This window comes from Pinus tabuliformis, chromosome 7 (assembly GCF_031772625.1).
Source record: "Pinus tabuliformis cultivar Carrire ecotype Pingquan chromosome 7, CPIR1, whole genome shotgun sequence".
NCBI classification, from domain to species: Eukaryota; Viridiplantae; Streptophyta; class Pinopsida; order Pinales; family Pinaceae; genus Pinus; species Pinus tabuliformis.
Window position 1 is genome coordinate 945,318,753 of NC_142293.1, and position 21,741 is coordinate 945,340,493.

The following is a 21,741-nucleotide window of genomic DNA, read 5'->3' on the forward strand; positions in this document are numbered from 1 at the left end:
ATGGTTTTTGTAGGAAGAAATCGTGAAAAATGGTAGATTGGAAAGAACGTGAGCATGAGGATATTGATACTCAAGAAATAGCTGATCCAAATTGCTTGGAGGCTTTGAGGAACTGTGGGCTCCTCAAATTCTTTCTTACACCAGGTATACGGGCCCAACCTAAGTTGCTACAGTACCTGATTAGTCTCTGGGACATAAATCGGGAAATTTTCATCATTGGTGACCAAGAGCTAGAGTTGGAGACTTCAGACATTTATTTCATCACAGGAATGTCCCAGAGAGGGGAATGAGTCAACTTATGTGGGTCGAGGCCGATTGGGGCAAGCGTGACTATGCTACTTTCCGAACATTGCCCAAAAGCTGTCAAATCCAAAAGTGGCAAGATCGAGATTATGATCGTTCGAGATCTTGTGTTGAGAGTGCTATTGTTGACCATCAACAGAGTGGCTGGGGCCCAAGCGTCGCATGAGACCAACAAGTTGAAGTTTCAGTACGCTATCAACTACACCACACCCACCATATTTAATTGGGCAGAAGCAATGAAAATCAACATGAAGCGCCAGCTATCAAAAGCTAAGGCAGCACACCTGAAGCAGTTTTGCTTCAGATCTATGTTGGTGACCTTCTTCTTGGAATGGGTGCCGTTGTTCCAATACTCGCTGACTGAGGTAGAGCTGTTGATGCTACAAGACCCACGGATGGTCCATTGGAGTGAGTTTATGCCCAGGGTTATGGGGGGCCAATAGATGTCCTACAAGCCCGCCCTTTTATCGTGGCTACGACGACAACTGATCATAGTGGAGGATTGGCCTTACAGTGGTACCGACTTTCGTGGAGACCCGGATATGCCGCTCCCAAAAGGGGAGGATTTTGATGATGGAGGTAAAAACAAACAAACAATTTTTTGATGTTTTTTATTGTTTTTGAAATATATGTGTTCATGACACTTTAATTTTATGAATGCAGATGTTGGATCAGAACGCCCTGTTGGAATGTCCCCGATCGCCAAGCACGTCGCTCGACAATTTGATGTCGCTCCTTATCAGGAAGGAAGCGACAATGAGGAGGAGATTGCACAAAATCTCGAGGGTTTGACCCATGGGATCCTAGAGTATGCTCAGATGGGTGATGTCCCATGCTAGTACCAGAGGCATACGGTGGGGGTGTCAGATCGGATTCGCCGACTGCTAACTTGCGTAGTCCGAGTAGTTACATGCTATCATGAGCATCATGCTATTTAGTGCATAGGTCTAGCATTCCATATTTTTGAGGCCTGTGAGCCATAGATGTATAAGGCCTATGAGCCACCGATGTATTTCGAACACACATATTATTTTTTTGAGGTTTTGATGTATGAAAAACATTACCGACACACACACACACATATATATGTTGTACTTCCTTGCTTACTATGGTACAAATGTTTTTGTTTTTGAGTTGTTACATGTTTCGCAAATGTCTATCCAACACATAATTAGCTAATGCATCTGTTAATGTATTCATGTGTCGAGGAATATGATGATATGTAATGTAATCAAAATTTCTCTCTAGCAAACAAATACGTAGATACATTCTCAATATCTGAGGGTTTCTGACGGAATATTGCTCGTTAAGTTGAAGAACAACAAGCTGTGAATCAAGGTTGACAACCAATTCCCGGATGCCAAGAGCAATAGCTTTTGACAATAATTCGATAACCACGCTATACTTAGCGATGTTATTAGTTGTTTGACCTAGACATATACCTTGAAGATCAATCAACTCACCATGGGGGTCATAAATGGCCCATGCCGCGGATGATAGATTCTAGGTACTATGGCAAGCACCATCAACGAAACTGACGTGAGGGGACACCGACATCTGCAAAGCAGGAAAAAACATAATAAGTAGAGAAGCTGCTTGCAAAATAACACACCAAACCACACTGTACAAAAATGAATGACACACTATTGTACAAAAGTAACCATGCAAGATGGCCTAAGCATAGTAATTTTTGAGATAAAGCTCGTTATGGGGCTTGTCTAAGGGATTGCCCTCATAGTCAATGAGCTCATAGGCCCCTTTCTGTAATACACGTTTAATAATGTAGGGCCCATGCCACATGGGTTCGAACTTTCCTACCCCTAGCTTATCATTAGCCTGATCATACAAAAGAACCAAATCACCCTCAGAAAAGGCTCGAGGAGAGACAGACTGATCAAAGTGGGATTTGACCCACTTTTTCTGTGCTTCGATAACTAGAGCAGCAAGACGACAAGTCTCATCAAGTCATTCTAGGTACAAGAGATGCTCTTCCTGGGGTGAGGTCTCGAGGAGAAGTTTGACAGCCAGCTTGAGGGATGGAATTTTGCACTCAATCAATAAAGTTTTTTCTAGATCGTAGACTATCTAGAATGGTGTGAATCCAGTTGCGTCCTTGGTTGAGGTTCGGTAAGCCCACAGAGCTGAAAAGAGCATGAGATGCCAATTTGACTTGTGCATCCCAATGGTGCGCTGAAGCATCGTGACCAAGACTTTGTTCACAACTTCAACTTGGCCATTGGCCTGAGGGTAGTATGGGGTTGAGCCATCGTGGCACAAACCCAACGTAGAGGTCATCTCAGCCATCATGTAATCTCTAAATGGGAGCCATGGTCAGTGACAATGGCTTGAGGCACTCCAAACCTGGAAATAATGTGATTAAATATAAATTGAGCCGCCATTTTACCATCCACAGAGTATGTAGGCATTGCTTCGACCCATTTGGTGAAATAGTCCACAAAAATGGTAATATAACCATGCCACGCATCTTACGCTAATAAATTTTGCACTCATGGCACTTGCGAATGGCGAGGGTGGAATCCTTGAAGATAGAGGGCCAAAATTAACCAACGCAAAGGATTTTTTGAGCAGTAGCATATCTAGATAGGTGACTGCCACATGCGCCAGAATGGCTGTCAGTCAAGACTCTCTCAACCTCCTCGAGAGTGAGACAACGGCAAAGAATTGAATCGACACCGATGCGGTATAAGGTATCTCCAATGATATGGTAAGGTTGAGACTGATGTTGAATGCGTCGACTATCATCCTTGGTCAATGCAGACTGGAAGGTGGATGTCTGGAGATATACAATGATATCATTGTACTAGTGGTTGAGAGTGCTAATCAAGAAAAGAGTCTCGTCTGGGAGCTGCTCATCAGCACCAACAGGGATAGAAGCGGAGGGAAGGGAGCAAATTAACTCAGCAAAGATTAGTGATTTCTTAGATTTGGCAGTAGTAAACAAAAAATCAAATTGTTGGAGTATAACAATCCACTTCGAATATTTTCCCTCCAGCAACTGACAAGTCAGGATGTAGGTCATGGGGTTGCATTTCGAATCACAGTGGTAGTGCGGAGGAGAATGTAATGCCGAAAGCGTTGAACAACTTATATGATAGCCAAAGCCAACTTCTCGACATGAGCATAACATGTCTCGGTGTTGAGGATATTGCGACTGAGGTAGTAAATAACATGTTCATTGCCTACGTCATCATCCTGTACCAGTACCATGGCGATAGTACTAGAGGCTGCAACTAGATAAAGGAAGTAATCATGATGATAGTTCGGGGGATGCAGCAAAGGAGCATTGATGAGGACAATCTTGAGGTCATCGAAAGACTTTTGAGCAACCTCATCCCAGACAAATGGGGTTCCTTGCTTGAACCACCGGGTGAATCCTGAAGCTAGCTCAACATAGCTTGGTACGAAACGATGGAGGAAATTTGATTTTCCCTGCAGACTTTGCAGTTGATGCAATGAAGATGGAGGGGGTAAATTAACTATGGCCTTGACTTTAAGAGGATCAAGGCAAATGCCTTCCTTCAAAATGATAAAGCCAAGGAGTCATCCGGATTCGATGCAGAAGACACATTTATGCGGATTCAACTGAATGTTGTAGTGTTTATAGTGAAGAAAAATTTGCCAGAGATGCTCAGCGTGATCATTGTGGTTACGAGAATGAGTGGGGAGATCATCCAAGTAAGGTTGAATGATGTTTCAAATGTCGTGGAATGCATAATACATCGCTCTCTGAAATGTGGCCCCAACATTCTTAAGGCCAAAAGGGAGCTTTTTGTATGCAAAAGTCCCCCACAGACAGATGAACGCTGTCTTATCTTGATCAGCCGACGCAATATATATCTGGTTGTAGCCAGAAAAACTGTCCATAAAAGAAAAGAATTCACTCTTGGCACATTCGTCAATGATCTAGTCAATGAAGGGAGTGGGGTAGTTATCTTTAGGACAAGCATGATTGAGATCACGGTAATCGACGCAAACACGAATAGTGCCTTGCTTCTTTGTCACCGGTACAATATTCGACACCCAATCTGTAAGAGGGATCAGATAAATAAATCCAGCTTTCAGAAGTTTTTCAACTTCACCCTTAATGGCGGCTGCTTTTCTAGGGTGCACTGGACGAAGCCATTGGCAAACAGGTTTCGCATGAGGATAAGTTGGGATCTTGTGCATGACTATACTTGGGTCAATGCCGAGCATTTCTTCATATGACCACGCGAAAACATCCTGGAATTATTGGAATAGATGAATATAGATCTTGATCTCTTATGGAGAACAAGTTACCTCGATATGGACATTCTCAACGACAACAGGTTTGATAGAAATATCAATTGGCATCATTTGGGTAATGTTACCCATGTTCCCTTCTGACCAAACTTCATGAGTTAGGATCAGTGTCTGCGACAGGGATGGGAACTGAGAAGATAACTCCTCGAGACAAATAGAGATGACCGCCGGGCTAGGCAAGAACGGTGAACGATGATGAGTGTCGTTCCAAGGTACTTCCTCTAGAGACATTACTTCCATGATACTTTCGTCAGAAAGAAAAGTCTCATCTAAGGGATCCGGGGATTCTGAAGAACCAAGCCACGGGTATTGAGAATACGCATCGAGAGGTGTTCTCAAAATAGGATGATTAGAGGATACCAAAGGTGAGGCTGAAACAATTTCCACGTAATCGATCTCGGCAGGACTTAACAGCATAACCTCACCCCATGTATCAACAAGGTTCGGTGAAGGAATGACCCAAGGACCAGATTTGACTGAAATCATGTTGAAAGAGGCAACATGAGGAGGTGGGAGCTGAAAAATGCCCATCAAGGCAAGATATTTAAAAAGTCCCGCACCCACGCTCTCATAAGGAGCATTAGTGTGCTTGACATACGGAACATTGCCATCTGAGGAGGAAGAGGCAAAGCAGGATAGTTGGTCGTTTGTGACTATCTTCCCTTAATGGGGAGAATGAATCAGGCAGAAGAGGAAGGAGGCTACAACATGCATGGCATGGGTCCAACTCCGTCCAAGTAGAAGATTGTATTTAAGATTAGCGTCAATGATCTCTACCTCGACATGTACCGTGTTACCCTCTAATGTAATGGCAAGGTTGGGAAGGACACCAAAATGGTCGTGAATCGCGCCCATCAAAAGCTTCTAGAGTGTTAGGGGACTGGTTCAGAGTAGGAGAACTAATTTCCTTCCAACAAGCAACAGACATGATGTAGGTAGAAGCACCTTCATTGATGACGGTCATATGAATGGTTTTCTCATTTATGATTTACCTGAATGAGAAAGGCAATTTGATGAAGTAAACGTGGAACGTGGTTTTCCAGGATAAAGCATATGAGATTAGAGTCAGCTGGATCGATACCCCCAAATCCTCAACAACGTTATAATGTTGAGCGGCTCGAGCGTTGGGATTGTACGTGGACTTTCAAAGCACACCTCAAGAAGATGGTCAAATGGTGGAATCAATATTAGGTCGCTCTATATGAATAGGACTAGAAATGGATGAGGTGGAAGAAGGAGTACCTTCTTTCTCTTTCCCTGTTGACAGGGCAGGAGTTTGATAATCTTTTGACCTGGTAGCCACGTTGATCGGGGTAATCATCATGAACACTTGTGAACCTGAGGAAGCAAATGACTAAGGGTGGTCTACCATTTGAGTCTGCTAGGATGGAAAGGGCTCTTTATGACATCTGGGGTCCCTTTGAGCAAACGACTAACTTCAGACCATCTGGGACAATCCTTAGTATAGTGATCCTCCTCACAAATGAGGCATAGATACTTAGGTTTCCATTGAGAAGCATCACCAGTAGATGGTTTAGGAGGACCTTATTTTGGGGCGTCTGCTTTACCCTTGACTTTTTCTTTCTTCTTACCTTTAGAGGATTTATCTGCTGCGATAGACTGGACAGCGTGAATCTCTGAGGTTTTACCAAGGCCAGACACATTATGAGAGGAGTCATTGGGAGCAGCGTTCGAGACCAACTTCTGTTTGGAAGAAGATTTTGCAGGGGTCTGAGTCACTGAACCAATTACTCTGTCAACATGAGGGATAGCGAGGGACTTAGATGTCGTTAGATCAGATGATGGTCTATGCGCATCGGGTAACACATCATATAACATGTCGGACTGTCAATAGACAAGGTCTAGATATTGGGCACATGCGATGGCTTGTTCCTTAGTCACGCATCCACCCATAACAATGTCCTCAGCAATTTTGTTGACAAATGATTTGGTGAATCGCTCGGTCAACAACTGATCAACAATTTCAAACTGAATCAGACGATGCCTACGTCTCCATTCATGGATGTGATCAGATATGTGAGTCGCTCTGTCTTGCTTGAGTGACATTAATAGATGGGTGCTAGTTTCATAGTGAATCGAAAACTGGAAATGTGTGAGAAAGGCCATGGCGAGAGTGTTAAAGTCATGATAGGTATTCCGGGGGAGCTTGATATACCAATTGGCTGCAACTCTTGTAAGAGTTCATTGGAAAAGAGGAAGACAAATGGAATAATCAACGTAGGAATTCGAGGAGCACCAGAGGTGATATGTCATCACGTGGGCTTGAGGGTCCTCTTTTGCTTTTCCTTCAAACTTTGGACAATCACTCGGAATCTTGGACAGAACCAAAGGCCAGTATGGTGAATGAAGAATCATATCATTCATGAGTCTAGATACATATGGTAATTCCAGTGTAGCTAAGAATGGAAATTTGGTATTGAAAGACATTTGAGGTCGATAAGGGGGCCAAACTAGTGGGACCCATCCCTTCTGGTAAGGATTTTGTCCCAAAAGTGGAGGGCTTTGTCCATAAGGCATTTGATTTTTGCCCCACTGTAGGTTACCTTGCCCGTAGGGAGGATTCTGACCTTGAAAGCCTTGAAACTATCCGGTCAGAGGATGCTGATAAGAAACATACTAGTTAAAAGTTTGTTGAGCCTGCTGGCCTTGGACATATGGATTTTTCACCTGATGTCCTTGAGCATAAGGATTTTGGACCTGCTACCCCTGGAAAAACGGGTATTGGACCTGTTGCCCTTGGACAAAAGGAGGCTGAACCTGTTGCCTTTGGACATAAGGATTCTATGCCTGCTACTACAAGACTTGTCCCTGGCCCTACCCTTGCAAGGGTTGACCATGTTGATATGAGTATAAGGGTTGTTGTTGCCCAGGTTGACTTTGCGGTTGCAAGGGTTGACCTTGCGGCTATAAAGGATGTCCATGCGGCTGTAGAGGTTGACCTTGTGAAGGAATAGGCTGGGAGGATTGCGGTGCATACTACATCTGTGGCTGCACGGTTTGCTACAACTGTTGCGAGGGTTTCCCCTGTGGTTGTTGCAGTTGTCCTTGATGTGGCATGATCTAGCCTTGTTACTACATGGATGACCCCTACTACAACGAAGTTTGCCCTTGTTGCTGCAGGAGTTGTCCTTGCTTCTGCAAAGGTGTTTGAATAGTTCCTGAAATGACAGCTTGAAAGTTCTCGAACTATATCTGGCCATACCCACCAGGCACGGTGGATGGACCAGGCTGGAAATAGGGTCTGGGCTGAGGGATGTATGACAGATTAGCCATTGCTTGTGAACCATATGGAACATAAGGAGGTTGGTACTAACCTTGAGCCATATTAGGCTACTAGTATTAGACATGACTTGACCCAGACATACCAACATGGGGTTGTTGGTACTGGACATGACTTGACCTAGATGAACCAGCATTAGGCTGTTGGTACTGGAAATTACTTGATCCAGTAGGACCAACAGGATTTGAAGTGGCACCTGAAGAGGGTTGATTCATCCAACCATGTGAGGTTGTGAGCCACTCACATTGGTTGTGCCAGACATCATAGAAACATTTAGACTTTGCCCTCGAGGTAGTGGAACAACCTGTCCACTTACTGGAGGGATCAAAGAACTGACAGCGACATGACTTGATATCATCGGTTGAACCGGATGGGTCACCTGGACCGGTGAAACAAGAGGATTGGGAGTGGTGGGTTGCGCTGGGACTGAAGTGATTGCAGACATCACCATTTGTTGGGTGGTCGGGTTCTGAATGAACGGACCTGTGGTAGGCATAGCACCAGACGCCCAAATAGGGTTGTGATGTAATGATCAGGAAATGGGCGAGCCTGAAACCAGTTGAGTTAAAGTGACATAATTACTCGGTAACTTAGGATGAACACTAGTCGGAATTCTTCCTGTGTAAGGGAAACCTTTAGGAGGGAAAGGATATTTCTGCTCCTCAACTGTGTGCGGAGTGGAAACCTCCGAGTGACCTGAAGAGGAGACTGGGATTTCACCTTCTGCTTCCATGAGTGAAAACAGATGACGACATACTACCGAAGATGTTCGAGGGGATAATGCCAAAGGAATACTCGGTTGATCGTACGGACTGTACGGATGCTGCAGTGATATCACAATAGGATTAAACAAAGGATTCAGAGGATAAACAACTAGTCCAAGCTAACCTTTAGAAGTTGGCAGACTCTCGAGAGTCTGGATAGGGTTATTTGGAGATTCCCGGCCAATGTCAGAAAGTAACCCAGTATATGAAGGGGGAGGATGAGATGACAAAGGTTGAATACTCAGAACAATTCCAAGCTCAACACCTTGGTCCTCAAGCAACTGTGGAAATTCAGGAAAAGGCTCCTCAGATAATCTTTCAGAGAGAGGAGAGGAAGAGGAACTAGGTGAACCAGTTGGTTCAACCACAATGATCTTGTCTCAAATAACCAAAAGAGAGATTGATTTCAAGGGCTTTAAAATGTATTAAAGGTATACACACGATGTGGTCTAAAAAAGACTAATAGGGATGTTATAAGATTGTGGGCAACAATTTTTTTAAGACACAAAAACAAACTGGTGCTCTTTCATGTTTTAAGAGTCGAGAAAGAAGCAAAGGTGACTCTATCACTTTCGGTTTGACACGAGCTTGAAAGGACAAGTGCTCGAGTGATATTTTATATTTAGGGAGTCAAAAAGAGCATAATGACTACTTAGGATGATCTAGGTAAAAAGGATTACTAGGTAACCATGAACTGCAGAATACGTCTCGACGAACCGAGAAGTACAGGCAGGCAATCTCTCCGAATGCTGTGTTCGGTGTATCACGTTTACTAGGTGACATACTCGACTTCGTATGGATAAAGGATTTGAACCTAGTGGGGTCTTCCTTTATATACTCGACGGTACGGGCAGCGCAAGTCCGTACTAGTGCTGTCTAGTGCCAAAGCAAATGACAGCTGTTAGATTTTAAGACGTCGGAATACGTCTCTAGACTAGACCTTCTAAGATGTGATCATTAGATTTCAAATGCGCCTTAGGTTAATTGAGTACATTTTAGAGTTTATCTTGAAATTATGTTTCGGTTTTTAGGCCTTATTCATGCGACTCAAAAACACCTATATGCAGCTAAATGAGACAGGACCCTTTCAATTCGATGAATTGTCTACACTAATGAGAGTAGAAATCATACTCAAATGCAACAAAACAAGCAATTGAAAGCAAAATGATTTTTCACTATTTCGTCTTTTGAAAACAAAAATGATGAAAAACTCTTTCCAATTCCTAACTTTCCTATCAAATGCACTTCAAGTAGCCCTTTCACTAATAAAGAGAATTCATTTCTTTTGCAATGCAAGTGCGGATGCAAATTTGGCCTTCAATGATACTAACTAACGCAACATATTGATCCAGCAAACTAGAGTTATGTATTTTTCAATGAAATGATGGAATGAATCTTTCGCAAACACTTCACACTTCAATGAAACATTCACAATACAATCAATCACAAGCGAGCATAAAAGAGAATTCTTTTCAAAACTAATGAAGCAAAGATTGAGCCAAAAACAAGATGGGCAATGTGATTTGTGCCCGAAAAGAGACGCTCAAACACTAAACGAAACTTTCCAAACTTGTCAAATGGAAATCGAAGCAATGAAAGGACTAATCAAACAAAATGCAAGGAGCAAATTTGACTATGGACTTGACTTTCTGAGCAGGAAAACAAGTGAATGGGTGATGACCTAGATGCCCTAGGGTTATACACCATCCAAGAACTCAAGAAACCAAGTGAAGGAAATGCAAATTAACCAATCATACAAACCAAGCTAAAAGAGCTTTCCAGCCAGGGAGAACACAATCAAAACGAGCTGAGAGACAGAAATCAGAAGGGCAAGACACACTGGCTATGATCTAGGGTAAACCCTGATCTTCACCTACAGGAATCGACGTGACTGCCTAACTAAAAACACGTGCCAAAAGGGGGTCGACGTGACTGTTTTTGAGAAACTTGCACTGATCGACGCAACTGTCAGAAAAATAAACGTGCTGACCAAGGATTCGAGAAAAAAAAAAAAGAATTTTCAAATGATAAGACTAGACTTGCCACTGTAAATTTTAGGCTCAGAGAAATAAACCAGGCAAATAAGAGAACACTAAAGGGAAATGGTGATACTATAAAAGTTCACACAAAACCATAAAATGACAAACAATTAAACAGAAGGATTGGCTCCCCAACGGAGTCGCCAATTTGTGGTGTAGGTAAATTCTCAGTGTGGACACAAACAATTCCTCTAGCCCGAGAGAGTGGGTCTAGCCACAAACAAACAATCTACGGAAAATCTCCTTAAGATAGAATCAATTAAGATGGCCTACCTCTTATAATGCTATTCCGCTTGGTGATGATCCTGCTTCCTCACTCTAGCTATCTTCCATTTCCTTCCTTCGAATACCTAAAACAAGCAAACAACAACAACAACAAACGTGAAAACATGCAATGTTATATTCAGCCTACTTAATAGGTCAAGGAACATTAAGCCATAAAGATGTAAAATGACACTTCATGTAGGAAATAAATCGATAGTTGCATTAATATAAATTAGAAAGAGATTACAACTGGTGCCTTGACATTGCTGGTCTCCTTCGACGTATCCAGGTTCCCACACTTCTGCTAGTACTTCATGGATAGCTGCCAACAAATGGAATTTTAAGGCCTCTTTCCCTCTAGTCCCAAACCAAACCAAAATCACACTATTCTCTCTCAAACACACACTAGAAAGCTGTAAGCTATAAATGTCTCGCTGGTTATTCACACTTGCTTCAAAACTCCAACTAGCTTTTGCTTAGGAAAAAGAGAGGCTTATATAGCTTGGATGGATGGGAGATGGTTCCTCTCATCATGGGAGAAGGCCTTATCTCTTGAGGTTGTTCCATCCTAATAGGGGAAAGGACCCCAAACTGATTTTCTCGGCTCTATCTGGCGTAACCATCTACCAGACTTCAGTTACGAAGCTTCTAGACATGGAAGATTTGGTTCCTTATTTAAAAAACCTTCCAAAAGAGGATCGACGCGATTGAAAAAGGGCTCAATCGATCCGATCGGCTTGAGGGTTATTTTTGACCTCTTTAAATCGACACAAGGAGAAAACTGGTTAGTATCGCCGGTCTTGTAAACTGGGATAGAAGGAAGATTCTTGGGAAATGATGCAAAGGGGAATTATTTTGCTCATGAAGAGGGACATACTGGGAGTTTCTTCATGATGGGAAAGCATGTCGGGTACACTGTAGAGGTCCTTCAGGATCGTAGATGGGGAGTATAGGGACAATGACCAAATGCTGCATAATAGAGCGATATGCTCTTTTTTTTTCTTTGCATGTCCCCAACAAGGTCAAGATATAAGGAGTTAGGGCTCGAACTGGTTGAAACTTTGCAAGAATAGCCTCACAAACCCCAACGACCTCTCATGGCGGAAGAAAATAAAGACGAGGGAGTAGGAGATCCCTTCAAAATATTGCTCGAAGAAGCCCTCGAGTGATAGAGGAGCACGATGATGGACAACTTTACCTAGATCCTTCAGCGGATGCTCACATGCGACACTTCTTCATCTGACAACCACTCTGGAGGGACCACTCCCTTCAAGGTACAAGTCAACTTTGACATTCCCATATTTGAAGTCCAGATAGAAGCAAATGCCACAGGTAGATGGTTAAATCTTTTGGAAGGGTATTTTTCGATTCATGATTTTTCCAATAAGGAAAATATTACTTTTTCATTCCTCAAAGATGCCCCCCACATTAAAGACTAGTGGGAAACCTAGTATGAGCAAAAGGATAAGGGAACCCTCACTGTTTTTAGCTACACACACTTGGAACTCTTTTTGAGATGTAATCAAGGAGTAGTATTACCATGTTGGGAGCTATGAAGATAAGTACGTAAAGTGGACCATACTATAGTAGGGAAGGGACCAAGATGTGTCGGAGTTCACAATTTTTTTTCATACCCTTCGCACGAAGTTGGGTATCAAGGCTTTTGAGTGGCATCTGGTAATCAAGTACCAAATTTGTCTACACAAATACATCCCGGATGAGATGAAGTTCCTAGACATCTCCTCACTTGGCATCACCTACCAATACGCTATCAAGATCAAGCATAAGTTTAAACAGAAGAAGTGAGACTTTGGATTTCAGAATCTGAAGTAAGGGAAAGGCGCCCCCAGATCACAGAAAAAAGGACAAAGCCAAGACGAGGTGACCCAGGACAACCTGTCGAAGTCGCAAGCAGAGAACAACACCACAAAGACAAAGAAGGACACAAGAAAGTGGTGTGACTTCCATAAGAGCTCCACTCAGAACACAAGTGAGTGTCGAGCCAAGTGGTCACTAGTGGCCGAGATGAAGGCTTCAGAATTAGATGCATGTTCCGACTCTGAGTCAGAACTCAACAAGGGGAATGAAAAAGGGAAGAAAATTTTTGATGTAGAGACCAGCGCCAATGTTGCCACCACTAAGATCCACAAGATTGAGTTCGAAGATCCAAAGGAGGGGAAGCGTCTCTTCCACTCACATATGTGGGTGAAGGGTTCGCCGCTGTAATTCATTGTCGAAAGTGGGAGTAAAAGAACCTCATTTCATTAGAGGTTGGTCCTACAGACCACATCACACCCGCAGTCGTACACCATCAGGTGGATTCACCAAGGACGAGATCTCTGCATTAGGCAACAATGTTGCCTTCCCTACAACATCAAGCCCTTCACGGATGAGGTATTGTGTGATGTTTCTCCTCTTGAAGTTTGTGATGTATTATTAGGCCAACCATACTTGTGGAAGCATCATGTTGTGTATGAGTCAAGGCCTCACACTGTTATTATTACTTTGGGTGATAAGTTATATAGGATACCGAAGGTAGCCTTACCTACCGCCATCTCTTGGATCCTTGTTAAGTAATGCAGTAAGATCATATCCCAAACTGGGAAATTTGTTTTCTTTCTAACTCACTCTTAGAGTAAGGGAAAGATCGTGGCCACATCCATGGCCCCCGGGAAGGGTCCCTCCACGCAGTAGAAGCAGGTGGATAAGGTCGTTGAAGAATATAAGGGCATCTTCTCCTCACACACAAGGGTACCCTTGCAATGCCAGGTCAAGCATTCAATCGATCTGACTCCTGGAGAACCTCTACCCAATGGGCCGATATATCACCACTCCATTATATAAAATGAAAATATCAAGCGACAAATCTAGGAGTTGCTATAAAAAGGGCATATCAGACCAAGTTCGTCAGCTTGTGGGAGCCTGACTGTACTTGTATAGAAGAAGGATGGGATCTAGAGGATATGGATTGATTAACGGGCACTAAACAAAATCACTGCCAGGAATAAGTATCCAATCCCATAGATTGATGACCTTCTGGACCAACTCAAGAGGGTTAATTATTTCAGCAAGATCGATCCTAAGTTTGCCTATTAGCAGGTCCCAATAGAGCCCATAGATGTATGGAAGACTGCCTTCAAATCCAAGGACTTTTTGAATGGATGGTTATGCCCTTCGGGTTGACAAATTCCCATGCTACTTTTATGAGGCTAATGGATGACATCTTGTGGCCCTTCACCAACTCATTCGTGGTTGTTTATCTGGACGACATCCTCATCTTCAACAAGGGTTGGTAAGAACACTTGCAACACATTCGACAGGTCCTTCAAACTCTGCGACAACACAAACTGTGTGCCAACTTGGAGAAATGCACCTTTTGCATGAGCTAGGTCCAATATCTGGGTTACATCATAGATGAGCAAGGCATGCATGTGGATCCGACTAAGATCCAAGTCATTCGATATTGGCCAGCTCCGACCACTCTAACAGAGCTTCACAACTTTTTGGGCCTTGCAAATTTTTATCGGAGGTTCATGTTGGGATTATCCCATATCACTTAGCCTTTGAGTCAGATTACTAAGGGTAGAGCGAAAGCAAAGTTTTCCTGGTCTAAGTCCCAATAGAAGGTGTTCATTGAGTTGAAGTGGTGCCTCTACTCTGCACTAGTAGTCACATTTCCAGACTCGCAACATCGATTTGAAATTGAGACAGACACCTCCGACTATGATATTGGTGTAGTCCTCACCCAAAATGGGCATCCATTGGTCTATCAGAGTGAAACATTTTCGGATACAATTCGAAAGTACCGCACCTATGATAAAGAGATGTATTTCATTGTGAAAGTTTGCCGACAATGGAAGTATTACATTGTGGGGAAGGAGACAGTTATCCACACTGATCACGACCTCTTTAGTTTATATAGATACAAGGGAAGTTGCAGGACGATCACCATCAGAATTGGTCTACATATCTGCAACAATTCCACTTGAACATTAAATACAAAAAGGGCAGCACCAATCATTTTGCAGACTGCCTCAGTCGGCCCCAAGTTGTAGCATTGATTATTGTTCTAACTATTGTAGCCACGAGACCTATGGATGGACACAAGTATACAAAAATGATCCAGAGTTCACTTCCACATACAAGATGCTAATAGATGGCAAGAAATTTCCTGATTTCCACATCTAGTATGCATTATTATGCTACCGGGGCCAGCTTTGTGTTCCTTAAAGCGAGCGTGTCAAGATGATTTGGGAGGCGCACTACAGTTGGGTCGCAGGATACATTGGTGTGGAGAAAATGGTGGTCATACTAAAAAAGTACTTTTATTGGCCAAAACTCTGACAGGATGTTTGGAAATATATCAGATCCTGCACTGCCTGCGCCATCACCAAGCCAACCATCAAGAAGCAAGGACTATACACTCCTCTACCTAATCCAACTAGCCTTGGGAATCTATCTCCATGGACTATCTACCTGACATCCCTTCTACCAATCATGGTAATGATTATGTATTTGTGGTCGTGGACATATTTTCTAAGATGGCGATATTGGTGGCCTGCAAGAAGAGTATCACAATAGAGGATACTTCCAAACTCTTCTTTGAATGAGTGTGGGTACATTTTGGGATCCCACAGACCATTATATCAGATTAGGATAACAGGTTCCTGAGAACATTTTGGTCAAGCTTTTGGACACTATTGGACACCAATCTCACCAAGTTGATTACATTCCATCCCAAGACTGATGGCTAAACAAAGTTCATCAACAAGATGATACTACACATACTCCGCATGTACAACACCAAGCATCCACAAACCCAGGATGAGAGCCTTCCCTATGTGCAACATAGTTATAACAAAGTTCTCCATAGCTCGAATGGTCACAGTCCCTTTCAAGTGGTTGTAGGATTTCAATGATTGTGTCTGATTGATGTTATCATGCCTCATGTGACTACACAGACATAAACTAGACATGTATTGTCTGACTCTGATAAAGAAACCATAATTATTGATCGAATCCAGCACATCCGCCAAAAATTTCATGACATCTTGGAGAAGTCCAATGGAAAGTATAAGCAGCGACATGATCAACAGCGGGTGCCACACAAGTTTCAGGTGGGCGACAAAGTTTGGTTTCATTTGTAGAAAGAATGCCTTATTGGATCCCATCAGAAGCTCAGACCACTCCAATATGGGCCTAACACCATTATCAAGGTTGTGGGAGCCAATTATTTTGAGCTCAGCATTCCCCCATTCCTTGGCCTACACCAAATATTCAATGTGGACCACCTTCAACCATACTTTCCACCATTACGGGACACATAAGACATTGCAGAACAACTCACACCAACAGAGCTAAACCCCGACTGCATGGAACATGAAACAACTGATTAGATCATAAACACACAGATAAAGAACACATGCTAGTAGAAGATCCAACTATATCGGGTTTTCAAAGTTGGCCAACTCTTGCACCAAGGCAAGTGGCTCACCAGGGACCAAGTTCAACAGAATATTCCCCATCTCATGGAGGCACTCAACGTAATGGGGTCCATTGCTTCCTAATGGGGGAGGGCTGATCCAGGTGGATATTGGTGACCACGGACTATTCCACTCGGACGCCCACTATTGTGCCATTATTTCTTTTAGTTTCCGTAATTGTAGCATAATTTACTATTTTTGGCAGTTTTTCGGTTCAAGAACTTTCAGAGCCGTTTTGAAGCCCTAAACGACGTTTTTTTGGAAAACGATCAAACATATGTTTTCAACTAATTTTTGCAGTCGAAATTTATAGTCCTCAAATACATATATTTCTAATGAGGTATCGTGCACATCAAACAAATATCGTATGCCAAAGTTACGACTCCAGAAGTTGATGTACCAATTTACCCCAACAGGGCCCATAGTTTTGGCACTTCATCTACTAGGGTTAGGTTTTTGGATGTTTAAGATTTTCCATTATTTCTCATTAATAAATAGGTATTTGAGCCTCACTGTAATAGAGTTTAGAGGCATGTAGCTGCCACATCTCTTCTCAGAGATAAGCTACCATCGCCCACGCTAGTTTATTTCCATTATGTATGTAAGCATAGTTCCGTTCTTTGATATTAATGAAATGAAGTTTTATTTTTGCTGCATCTTTGTGTTTATGTTTATATCTGTATTTTGTTGTGTTCCTGCATAAATCCGGATCACAATATCTACATTGAAGCCAATGCATCTATTGTAATCAATCAAATAGGATTAGGAATCAACATCTATATTGAAATCAATGCATCTGTTTCAGTGAAAACCCAAAATATTCATGGCTTTCTAAATCCAACTTCTTTTTCCTTTTGTAAAAGCCTTACTTCCTCTTCCTCTATGGTTAATAATTTTCAATATTATATAATACTATATAACATCAATATTTTTCTATATGTGTCTCTTTCTGCTTCCCTCTCTCTGCCCCCCCATATTTATGTCTATCTCCTTCCATCTCTCCTTCTATCTCTCTCCATCCCTCTCTCCCCCATCTCTCCCTCACTTCCCCATCTCTCTCTCTCTCTCTCTCTATCTATCTCCCCCTCCATATATATCTATATCTCCCTCCATATCTCCTTCATTGTCTCTCTATCTCACCTCCCCAAACACATACACTCTCTCTCTCCATAACTATCTATTTGTCCCTCTCTCCCTTTATCTATCTCTCTCTTCTTCCCTCTCTCCCCCCTCCATCTATATCTCTATATATCTCTGTCTCTCCTTCTTTGTCTCTCTATCTCACCCCTCAAAAATACACTCTCTCCCCATATCTATCTATGTAACACCCCCTCCTCCCTGGTCCACCCAAGCAACCAGCTAGCCGAGAAAACATGTGATGAGAGAGGTTACTAAGGGATTCAATCTCCTAGGTGACCTTAAGGAAATGGAATCGACGAAACATATCAAACAAACCCATCCACATCAGCAAAAACACCCTTAGGAGACATGTCAACCACTCAGACAGTATGTCCCTAAGTCCCACTGATGATTTAAGCCTTTTAACCCAAAGTCATTCTCATGCTATAGGAAAGACAATGACCAACAACTCAAATTCGCTCTCATAGGCCTTTGTGCCAGTGACTGTGGACTTTTCTCAGTAGACCTGTGCCAACGACCCCGAGATTTGAGCCACTTTTCTAGCCCAAAATCTTGGCCTCTACCCAGAACTTTCTACAACCTTCAAAATCCATTAAAGACATGATAATGATGTTGATAAATAAAAAAGCAACCTTAGGACTAGGCTTGAGCATCCCTAACCGGGACTGACATTCTGTCAAACACTTCGCATCAATGCATAAATGACTAAAATAACTTATGAAACATAACCAGAAGGATCACCTCCTTCTCCATTGAATTATCATACCATCAATTAGGTCTTGCATCCATCCATTTAACAATTACAAGTAAATACATGAAATAACCATGACATGAACCAGTCACATAACCATGCTTATAACCAACATTAAACCATATAAATATTAGGGATATGATAGCCATTAAATCCACATATAAACAAGTACAAAAGTAAGAGAACTGATCGTTTATTAATCATAGGAAAATCTGACCAGGTTCAGGAATTCCACGTACCACCCAACCATAAAAATGGTTGAAACAAATCTCTCTTTTAGCCAGTCACCTCCGTGCCATATTCCAAGCATGAATATGGGATCTCATAGATCAACCAAGGGAATCCAAATGTTAAACCACCTCCATCTTCACCAAACTGTGATCACACCAAAACCGGTGCTTCGATCACAACCGAAACGAACTTGGAATGCCATTCGGAATGCATCACTATCCTTGAGGAATTTTTCGTCTCCTTGTCTCTCAGGCTTTACCGCAATCCAATCCCGAATCACTAGGCCCTAAACTGAGACCAATCTCCCAGGCTTTATGGCAATCCAAACCTGGATCACTAGGCCCTAAACTGAGACTTCTCCCTCAGGCTTTAACATGTATCCCACCTAAATCGGTGAAGGGATTCCTAGGCCTTTTGGAATGAACCTTGAGACCACCTCCGCCCGTGATCCCGAAATCCATTCGGAAAACCAAAGCTAAAAATTGAGATAAAAATCCCCACATACCATGGAATTCAGAAAAAGGCAAGGCTAGGCTGAAAACCACTGTCATAACCTGATAACACCATGCCACCGACAATAACAAAACCATACACCAACATGCAAAGCCATGCATGTCCAAACAAGCTAGGAAATCACGCATGCAAAAGGTTACCTGCAAGTATTCCTACTGAAGCTGCTTGATCCTACTCTTCTTCCTTGATCCTTGCTTTCCTTTCCTTTCCTTTCATTTGATTTTCCTTCCTTGATCCAAAGCTAGAGTGCTCCAAGAAAACTCTAAGTGACCAAGAGTGAGAGAGAGAGAGAATAATGAGAGAGCTCCAAACTTGAACTGACAAATGGTTAGCAAAAGCTTGCCCATTTATCCTCAGAAGCCTTTTTATTAATGAGGCCTCTAATTTCTTCATTTTCCATTATTTTCTTTCATTTTCATCCTCACATGAAACCTGTGACCTTTCACCTTACTTTTCTCCTATTTTCCTTTATTTTCATTAGTAAATGTGCCAAAATGCCTTTTTTCCTTTTAATGCCTTTTCCTTAGCCTTTACCAATTTTCCTTAGCCAAAACACACATCCGTTGACGCTCACTAGGATATCTTTGCCCAACATTCAACATAGAATAAGTGTCCCTTAACCGTGGTCTTATTTTACCTTTGTTAACTTTAATTACATGAAATTTTCACCAGGGCTATTATAGAACCCTTCCCCTTGGGGAACACCATCCTCAGTGTTAAACCACACCACGACCTCAACAAAATCACTGAAAAGAAAACATACTACCCATGGATATTTATAACTTATCTTGTTACAATATTTACAATGAAAGACCTGCTCAAAAGAAAAACATCATGACAACATGACAATATAACAACCATAATCATATGACACCCATACCGCGTGTTGTCCCTTAAGAAACCAATTTCCTAGTTGTGTAGAAATTGTGCTTAAGACATTAATTTTATTTATGCATGTCACTTATTTGTATAATGTATCCTCATATGAAGGGCATGAAGGACCTGACTCTTAACCCTTAATAATTAGCTGACATGAAAATCAGAATGACATGTGTGATGTTGAGTATAAATGCTATGTGAAGAATGCCTTGAGAAGTTCAAGATAATATGTTGTGTTTGACAGGAATTATTATCTGTAACTTAGAAGAAATATAGAGGTAGGAACTTTAAATATAAGAGCGCTCTTTTAAGGAATTTTAACTTCATTCACATAAGTAAACAAAGACCTGTAACTTCATTACCATATTTAAAGAAAGGAAGAAACATGATGACACATAACAAAGAAATTACAAAATCATACCCAACAATGTGTGGAAAACTTCTGATTTTTTCATTAATCATCAATTTATCAAGAATACAACAGCATAGTCTCCAGGTTCTTCAAAATTCGGACCTTTTTCATATAATTTTGCCTCTTTTCATACATCGTGGGACAGTTGGTAACTACCAAAACTGTCAAACTACTTAACTACCTTCTAACTGTCTCAAGAAAAATTCATTACAAAATATTACATTAGAGGGTAAAAGACACCTCATTTTCCTCGAGAAATAAGATAACAAGAAGTAACAGAATTTAAAGTACGATTGGTGATTGCTGCTCATTGTTTGAATCTGTGGCTTGAGCAGATGGTCCTGCTGATGCTTCCTTGGTCTGCTCTATCATCCATTCTTTGCACTTTCTCCATAATGGTACATTTGACTTTGGTGCTTCCTCTAACTTGTCAAGTGATATTTTGCAAGCTGTAATCCTACTATAAGTAGGCTTATTTGTGTTAGGTTCCCATATTGTCTATTTTTGACTGTATATTTTGCCATTGTATTACCCTCTTCAACCCTTAGTTGGAAGCCTTTGCTAGTGTTTTGGCTTAATCACTCCAAAAGGTATAGAATAACTTTCCTCATTGCTATATGTTTAATTATTCAACACGTAATCATGCTATCTTTATAATTGTTCCCTGAAGTTGATTAAAGTGCTGGCTAATTGCTGAAACTGCCTAACTGGCAGGATCACATTTTGCCGTTGCTGAAACAGTGGAAAAAACGCAAATTGTGAAGCTGAAACAGCAAGAACAGCATGAACCTCGAAGCTGAAACAACACGAACAGCACGCGCACTTTGAGGAACAGTTGGGATTTGCGTAACAAATCTGCATCGGCAAAGGAGTCTGACCGATTACTATATTGGTCGTAATGATCATGATCCTCATGACTGTAACAATATTTTGTTATCAAGAACTGACTTTCTTATTTTTGGTACAAAAGGGTTGAGTCAGAATGTATGAAAATCTTTTGTAATAGATGTCTCCTCTATAAAGAGGAGACATCTACATTAGAGAGGGGGACGGAAAGGAGGGGAACAAACGGTAACACAAAACTTGTAGTGAAGGGATGAGACTAAATCTCTTTTTGTAATATGATTTATTGGCAGATGAATACAATTCTGTTCTGAGTATTTTATTTTAATTCCTGTATTCTGGGGAATCTTGTGAGAAGGACAGGGCCCACCTTCATCACAAGATTCACCCATCTTCTTTCTGTTGTGTGGTGTGTGTGTGATTTTTTTTTATATCACAATTACTGCTTCTAATGATATTTACTTTTGTTGAAACTCTGTTTTCCTTTTTAACTGATTGATGTTGCATATGAGTGCC

General features: G+C 41.8%; 1 protein-coding gene across 1 annotated transcript in view; it reads left to right on the plus strand.

Annotated features, from left to right (window-relative positions):
- LOC149250743 (uncharacterized) overlaps positions 1–21,182 on the plus strand; it is a 122,118-nt gene extending 100,936 nt beyond the window's left edge. The window contains exon 5 of the mRNA XM_089453736.1: positions 21,097–21,182. Coding sequence (XP_089309862.1) covers positions 21,097–21,182 — 86 coding nt within the window. The remainder of the gene's footprint in view (positions 1–21,096) is intronic.
- Positions 21,183–21,741: the final 559 nt, after the last annotated feature.